The 7693-nt window shown below is 46.9% G+C and overlaps 1 protein-coding gene across 1 annotated transcript; it reads right to left on the minus strand.

Annotated features, from left to right (window-relative positions):
- Nucleotides 1–477: 477 nt before the first annotated feature.
- On the minus strand, nt 478–7097 carry riok3 (RIO kinase 3). Its single transcript, XM_004080817.4, has 13 exons — nt 6766–7097; nt 5613–5728; nt 5384–5526; nt 5179–5286; nt 4983–5092; nt 3857–4000; nt 3659–3786; nt 3334–3516; nt 3068–3227; nt 1423–1503; nt 1215–1304; nt 1007–1114; nt 478–926 (listed from the first exon to the last, which is right to left on the minus strand). Exons 1-13 carry the CDS (start codon nt 6799–6801, stop codon nt 813–815), a joined length of 1521 nt encoding a protein of 506 aa, XP_004080865.1. The 5' UTR covers nt 6802–7097; the 3' UTR covers nt 478–812.
- Between the last annotated feature and the right edge of the window lie 596 nt (nt 7098–7693).

Consider the following 7693-nt stretch of genomic DNA (forward strand, 5'->3'; position numbering starts at 1 on the left):
CTTTCCACCTTTATCCACCTTTGTCATGGTAGGGAGAACACGTCAATGGAAGGGTGGGGTCATCTAAGATAGAACAAGGGTTAAAGTCCTTTTCTTGATGTTCTGATTTTCTCTCACTTTTGATGAACTGACCATCAGGATGACAGACTGTAGTTCTTTTCAAGTTGGTAGACAAAATCAGCAAAGGATCAGATAATCATATCCTCCTCTGTAGACGTTTTTTTCTTAAAGTAAATGTTCAAAATGCAATTTAAAATATTTTTAGTGACGCTGGAACTTCAGCGTTTTTGCTCTTCGGGTGGATCCAAAGGCTGATTGATGGTGAGGAGAAGAGCTCAGGTGGATCTCTTCCCGAACATTCATGTTTCAGACATTTGAGACGTTTCAGAGTTTTTGCAGTCATGAAACCTAAAGCTCCAGAGGTCAAATGAGGTCAGCTGAAGGCAGGAACGTTCAGTAAAGACCAGAGGAGACGGCTGCCATTGTCAGGATTTTATTTCGGCCTTGTTGCCTCTGACCCACAAACAAGCAAAAGCACCACTCAACTCTGAGGAGAACCACTGGAAGCTTCTGAGCCTCCTGCAGACGCGTCCTCAGAACCGGGGGGTGGAGCTCTGCTGGCGTGGACAAAAACACCAGAAGAAGCAGAAGGAAACTGCGAGCTGCACCTGAAAAAACCCCTCCCCATCTGCCTTTTCAGCGAGGCGGTGGGAGGGTTTAGTGGGGCAGGTGGGACGTCCTGGAGGAGTCTTCCTCCACCGGAGTCCAGACAGCTTTCAACACGGCGGGTCTCACAGAGAACCGGCTTCACGTTAGTCGTCGGCATCGACTTTTAACGGGGGGCCGCCGTCCTCCAAAGACACGGGGAACGTCTTCCTCCCCCGCTTCTGCACGTGGTCCTCGTTCCTCTTCTCCAGAGCCACGATCTGTCAGAAAGAGGCAACACCGCCACCATGAGGCTGAACTGCAAACTACACAGGCGCTTTTCTGACTTCCCAACAATCACCTGTGCCATGAACTCATCCTCGGCGCCGATGGGAATGTTGAGCCCAGACACGGCGTTGAAGAGCTCATGGACGCCAAAGGCCTCGCTCACCCCTTTCTTCTGGAAGAACTGATGAGAAAAACATCAAAGACCCCATACAGTGACTGAACACTTCCCGAAAGAAGCGAGGAACCCCTCATGGTTTTCTCATTTGGTTTCTTCTGGTTACCGTGGAAACATTCCTGCAGTCTCGAAAGAGGAACTCCAGGCCGTGGGGGTGGGTCGGCTCCACAGACTGACTGACGTCGATCAGCCACACCTGCAGCGACAGAACAGAGGATCAGAGACCAGCAGGACTTCAGAAGACGAGCAGCTTCCTGGAGGAAGTCAATCTGTTTCCAGCAGGAAGTCCAGGGGCTTCCAGGAAGAAGTCGTACCTTTCCTTGGTGCCACAGAATGTTGTATTCGCTGAGGTCAGCGTGGACCAGGTGACACTCCCGATACATCTGCTGCATGAGCTGCACACAAAAGCATCGGTCAGCTGTTTCCGTGGAAACGGTACACACTTTTACCTGCAATAAAACTGTACAAAAGTTCAGTTGTTGGAGAAAATTGTGTTTAATATTTTCAATTTTATTGAAGAAATCTAAAATGTTTCTGCTGCTCAGCATTTAATAAAGCATAGTTCTGATGGAGTTTTGAATAAACAGTTTAAAATGTTGAAAACTTTATTGAACCTTTGCTGTTGTCAGAATTCTATAACAGTATTTTATTGAAGCATTTAGAGTTCTTCTATAGCTCTTTAGATACTGCTGTGGTTTTTGACAAGCATATGAATGTTTTTAGAGATTCATATTTGATTCTGCTAACGTGTGTAGGATTCCCATTAGCATTAGCTTTAGCATGGGAATGTTTCTGCTATCATTTGCAGGGTTTAGCATCAGGAACGGTCACTCAGGGGCTGACGCTCGTGTACGAATGCCGGCATTGTTGTTACGTTTCTTAAAGTCGTGTAAATCTGTCAGCTTCGTGTTTTTGGAGTTGAGCATTTGCACTTTTTTGTCTTTTGGTAGATGGGTTTAGCGTTTAGGAGGTGATTTTCTAAACACACAAATGTTTGTCTTCTTTTTTGACCTGATAGCATTTTTGGTTGAGTCTGGTTCTGCTGGATCAGGTTAACCCAGGGTTCTGCAACCTGAACCACTCAAAGAACCATTTGGATCAGTTTCCCACTGAGATGAAAGCACACAGAGCCACAACACTAGATGTGTTAGAAAAAAATCGTTTCGCCGATACATCACGATAGTTCATTTAGCAATACTTGTATTAATTCAAAATCCTGTCAGAATATTAATTTAATTATTTATTTGTATTCTTTATGAGAGTGATGTTTCATTTGATCGTTTGTGCATTTTCTACAACCTTAAATAGACTTCTCTGTCTGTCAAACAGCCAGAGTTAAGATGAGTGAGATGATGGAAACAAATTCACTTTGATGCAGACTCCTTTCTATTTATTTATTTATTTATATATTTTTATCCACTGAACCCAATAAATTATATTAATTTTATGGATGAGAGCTATTTTTCATAAGGAACCAGCTGTTAGTTTGTTGTGGGTCTGGACTCATCAGTGGTGAGTCTAAGCCCCGCCCCCGCCTCTACCTGTTCATTATTTTCCCCCGCGTGTTCTACACAGACAGCCTAACATACGGTCATCGTAGCAGCAAGGTGACAGTAGGGGCCCCCTGACGCAAATTTAATTAATTTTACGCGGAAATGGGTGGTTTTAGTCTAGGGGAATAAAATGATTTTTTTTTTTCTGGGCGCTCATGTGTCCCCTACGAGATCGCCACTGACTGTATTTCCAGACAACCTTTCCATCCCACAACAGACGCTGGTCGGCCTTCACAGCTACAGACACGCCCCCTCCACGCGTTCACACTGCTCTCTTCCTCCTGATGCTCGCACATCCTAACGGTGTTAAAGGCACCACGACAATCTTAAAACATGATAGTTAGCTCTTCAGGGTCTGCTTTTTGTGTGGGACCGGTGTGCGTTTACTTCCTGTCTGTGCACGTACATGCAGGACCTGGTGGTAGGCGGCCTTCATGTCATCTGGGCTCAACATGGCGTCTTTGAGTTTGGGAGCAGGGACATGGTCTTTTCCGATGAACGACATCACCAGGATGTGTTTCTTTAGCAGCACCACCTCTGGACAAGGGATCTCTGCACGCTTCATTCTGAGTGCACACACGCAGACACACACACACACACACGCAGACACAGACAGCTGAAAACCCTGAGGCGGTCCTGGATCACGGCGTGGGTTCTGGACAGTCCGGTTACCTGCTCAGGTTGTGCATCTCCTTCTCGGCCCACAGCCGGATGATCTTGCGCGGGTTGAGCTTGCTGAAGCGGTCTTTGAAGCGGTAGTCATCTTTGATGTAGCGGTCTCGGTTCTTGAACTCGTTCAGCGTGGTCTTGAACACCTTCAGAACCACCTCGTCTGGAACCGGCTGCTCCTCCAGACTGACCAAACACAAACCAACATTCGGTCGGGTCTCTGAGGTCAGCGAGACGCTCCAGGATGTTGGAAACCGCCAGCGTTGGACGTCTCCTCCGGATGCGGCGTTTCAGTGAAGCAACAGTCGAAGCCGGGTCGGCGCCTTACCTTCCTCCGTCGGCGTGGAAGACCACAGACTCTTTGCCGGTGCTGATGCAGCCGTTGATGTTTTCCAGCACGCCGGCGTTCACCATCTTGTACATGAGCAGTCGGGTGCGGGGGTCCACGGCTTGCTCCTGTGGAGACAGGAGCTGGTGAGTGGGCGGGGCCGGCTGGGAGCGCAGGCGGCCTGCAGCAGACACGTACGGCGGTGGAGTGCTCCTTCTTCTCGTGCAGCCGGGCGCTGCGGCGCTGCTCACTGTAGCAGTGCTGCTTCAGGGAGTTGAACACCTGGTTGGACAGCTTCAGGTCCATCCCCAGCCCGTCTCCCACCAGGACCTCTGGGGCGAACTGCAGAGCAGAACCAACAGAACCGCTTCCTCAGAAGACAGACCAAACACCGATTGTAACGTCAGAGGAACAATTTTTCTTTTCTGGAACGCCAAGACTAGACTGTCTTCGCTGGTCTCATTTTTCTACGTCTTTGAGCGAAAATTTTGCCCACACCATGTCATCAAAAACGCACCCACATCTGAACGCACCTGGTGCCCCTAGACACCTGGTATCCCTAAACACCTGTACCCCTAAGCACTGGTACCCCTAAGCACTGGTACCCCTAAGCACTGGTACCCCTAGACACCCGGTACCCCTAGGCGCTTGGTACCCCTAGACACCTGGTACCCCAAAACACCTGGTAACCTGTAGCACTGGTACCACTAGACACCTGGTACCCCTAGACACCGGTACCCCTAGGCACTGGTACCCCTTAGCACTGGTACCCCTAGACACCTGGTAATCCTTAAGCAAAGTGAACAACGCCCTGATGACATCACAGCGCGGAAAACAGTCAACTCAATAAATGAGGCCAAAGTCTCTTTTGGGGCTACAGAAATGGTTCAAAATGCACCACTGAAACTAAAGCACACGCGTGTAGTGGATATCCAAATGAAGCTGTGAAATTATTATGGGATGACAACAGAACTTCCATTTTGTGGCAAAAACTGAAAGCTCTCCAGGGAATTTCCATCTATTGCCTCTAACTCTTCGAGCATCTCTGTAGCAGCCGTTCAGGTCAAAAGGGGGTAATGGTGGCGGGTAACAGCTGCAATGTCACTTGCAGCACTAATCCTATTCTGTCCAATCAGTGTTGTTGCTGTGGGACCAGGGTTGACTATAAACTCTAAAGGCGTTTTAGTGTCTCCTGAGGTTGAGTATGTTGGCATTTGTTTGCAGATGCGTTCAGGGTCGCTGCAGTCGTTAGGCTAAAGCAGATCTGTGCCTCATCTACGTCTGCGGTTTCTGATGGAGAGCAGAGAAAGCGCCGAGGTCATACGTTGTCCATGCGCGCCGTGTTTTTGCGCCCGCAGGTCTCCTCGTCGTGTTTGGTGGTGATGTTCTTCCCCTTCCCTGTGAAGCCCTTCCTGGGCGTGGCCTGTGGCTTCTCTAAACATACAAAAACAAAAGAGGAAAGTTTGTGAACCCAGAAATGATCCTCCAGGACGCCGGACGAGGCATGGGGGGGGGTTTACCAGCTTTGTAGGGATCGTGTCTGGTGTCCTGCCAGTCCACCTCGTCCTCCGAGCTGTCGCTGTCCTCATAAGGATGGACCATGCGGTAATTTTCAAAGGAGATGGACACTACACAGAAGAAAGGTCAAACATCAGCGCTCCGGATCTCCAGGAGGGGGCAGTGGAGAGCACAGGTGTGATGAAGCAGAGGCCGTCTACCGCCGACCTTTGCTGTCTCCGTTGAACTTCCTCTCCTCGCGGCGCAGCTGATCGTCAAACTCGCGGTCGAACTGCAGCTGCAGCATCTGGGCCAGCATCAGGTCACTGTCGGTGTCGGGGGCGTCCTCCGACGGCAGATCAGCTGCAGGGCTGCGAGCCGAACCCGAAGGCAGCAGAACTTTGGGTCAAACATCCAGAACCAACAGGAGATATGATAAACGAGGAAGACGGCTCACTCTGAGAGCGAAGGCAGGACGTTGTTCTCTTCGTCCAGCTGCCGGGCCAGCTGCTCGCTCATCACCTCAGTCAGACAACAGGCCGGAGGGGCCGGCGCCACAGAACCCCACGGGCCCTAAACACAACACCAGACAATTCAGAGGTTCTCATGGCTTCTTCTGAGTGGGTTTCTGTTCCTGCTGGGGAACAAACTAAACATTTGAGGGCTTTTCTATCGGCAACAGTCGTTTCAGATCAGAAAACACAAGGAACCTTTATTTGGGGACATTTCGGGTCAAACGGTGCTGATGAAACAGCAGCAGAGGGGGAACACGTTCAGGCATGATGGCTCAATCAGCCGGCTCCATCCGGTGACCTCATGGTGAGTCACGACACTATCTTTACACACAGAGAGAGACCTTTGACTTTAACCACGACGCGTCACGTTCAGAGGCCGGCTGGGAAAAACAAGCAATGATTAAACACAAATGATCCACCTTCTGTCTAATATCAATATTAGCTGATAGTTTCCCGGCATTTCTCTTCAGCCTTGGCCTTAAAATAAGAATTTACAACAAAAAGAGTTTCACGAACACAAGATTTGATCTATTTGTCCGTCTAAAATAACAGTTTAAGATTGTTTAAAAGACTTAAAGACATGTCATGTTGATGTTTAAGTCTCCTCCGATCATCTTTCGTCTCCCCAGTGATCTTTGAATTATGAGGATGCCGTTTTGAGCTAAAATCAAAAAGCTTATGTCATTTTTAAGACATATTTTCTTAACATATATCTCACTTCTATGTTCAATCAACCCAGGAAAAGTTCAAACTTGCTCTTTTCACTCACTTTTTAAAAATCTCATTGGATTTTAATCATTTACACTTGTATTTCCAGCTACTTTAGCCTTTTTTGTTGCCGTTTTAAACCAGATTTATATATATTTTTTCTTTTTTTTCTTTCGGGTTTTGTCTTTTATCGGGGACGTGAACGCGCGTCCGCGCGCAGCGCAGCCTTTAGCTTTAGCCGGCATTAGCCCCGGCCGGGCTGTCCGGGTCACGCGCTCAGCTGTTGCTCACTAAAAAGGAACCGAACAGCCATGTTGGCTCACGCCAGCAGAATTCCCGGCCGCCTCGCGCCCCACAAACGAGCCGAACCGGGCGCGCGCCTCTTACCTTTGGTGTTCCTGTCGCGAGCGCTGCTTGATCCATGATGAGTAGACAGAATGTTACACTTTATCTGGAGAGAATGAATGGCGGCTAGCTGAACAAGAAGAGCTAACGTAAGCAAGTTCACACGTGAAATAAAAATAATTCAGAACAATTTGTTCCAGAGAAACCGCAACAAGGTCACGTGACACAAAGATAAAGTCTCGGCTTAAAATCGATTCTTAATAAAGAGTAAATGAGGAAATGTGACACACTGGCACTGAAATAAGGTGAAGTTAAAAAAGAACCTGACTATTTGGAGAAGAGCTTCACAGGGAAGTGACCTTTGAACGACAGGAAATACGTCATGAATTCCAGTGACGTTGCTTTCATAATAAAATAAAAAATGGACGGACCCGCTTTTACCTTTTATTTATGTATTTACTTTTTAACTAATACTATTTAATCGTTTTAAAAAATTACGTCAGGTGGACAAGTTGATTTCACAAAAACAGAATTCTTTGAATGTTTTAACTAAAGTAATGTTTTACAGGAAGTACTTTAAGCTCCAATGTAGAGTGTACCAATACTAATCACTGAGCATAAAAGTATGTAAGTATAGAAAGTATATAAGTTTTAATAATGCACTATTCTGGTTCAGTAAATTTTAAACATACTTGTTTGAAACGTTAATAGTTATTACTGATCATATAATCATGGATATATGATGCATAACAGTTCATATTTGTTTCACAACCATAATTCACAGTTTACACTCAGATGACTTTAAACCATCAAATATGAATTTATTCATAAAAATATAATCAGAGGGGAAAATAGCCATTTAAAGCAAAAATAGAAGCAGTTTGACAGAAAGACTAGCTACATAATTCATTCAAGCTCTTATTTTTAATCAGACCTGCAACAATCAGGTCTTTTCAAAGTTAATCCTCAA

Source organism: Oryzias latipes, chromosome 20, assembly GCF_002234675.1.
Source record: "Oryzias latipes chromosome 20, ASM223467v1".
NCBI classification, from domain to species: domain Eukaryota; kingdom Metazoa; phylum Chordata; class Actinopteri; order Beloniformes; family Adrianichthyidae; genus Oryzias; species Oryzias latipes.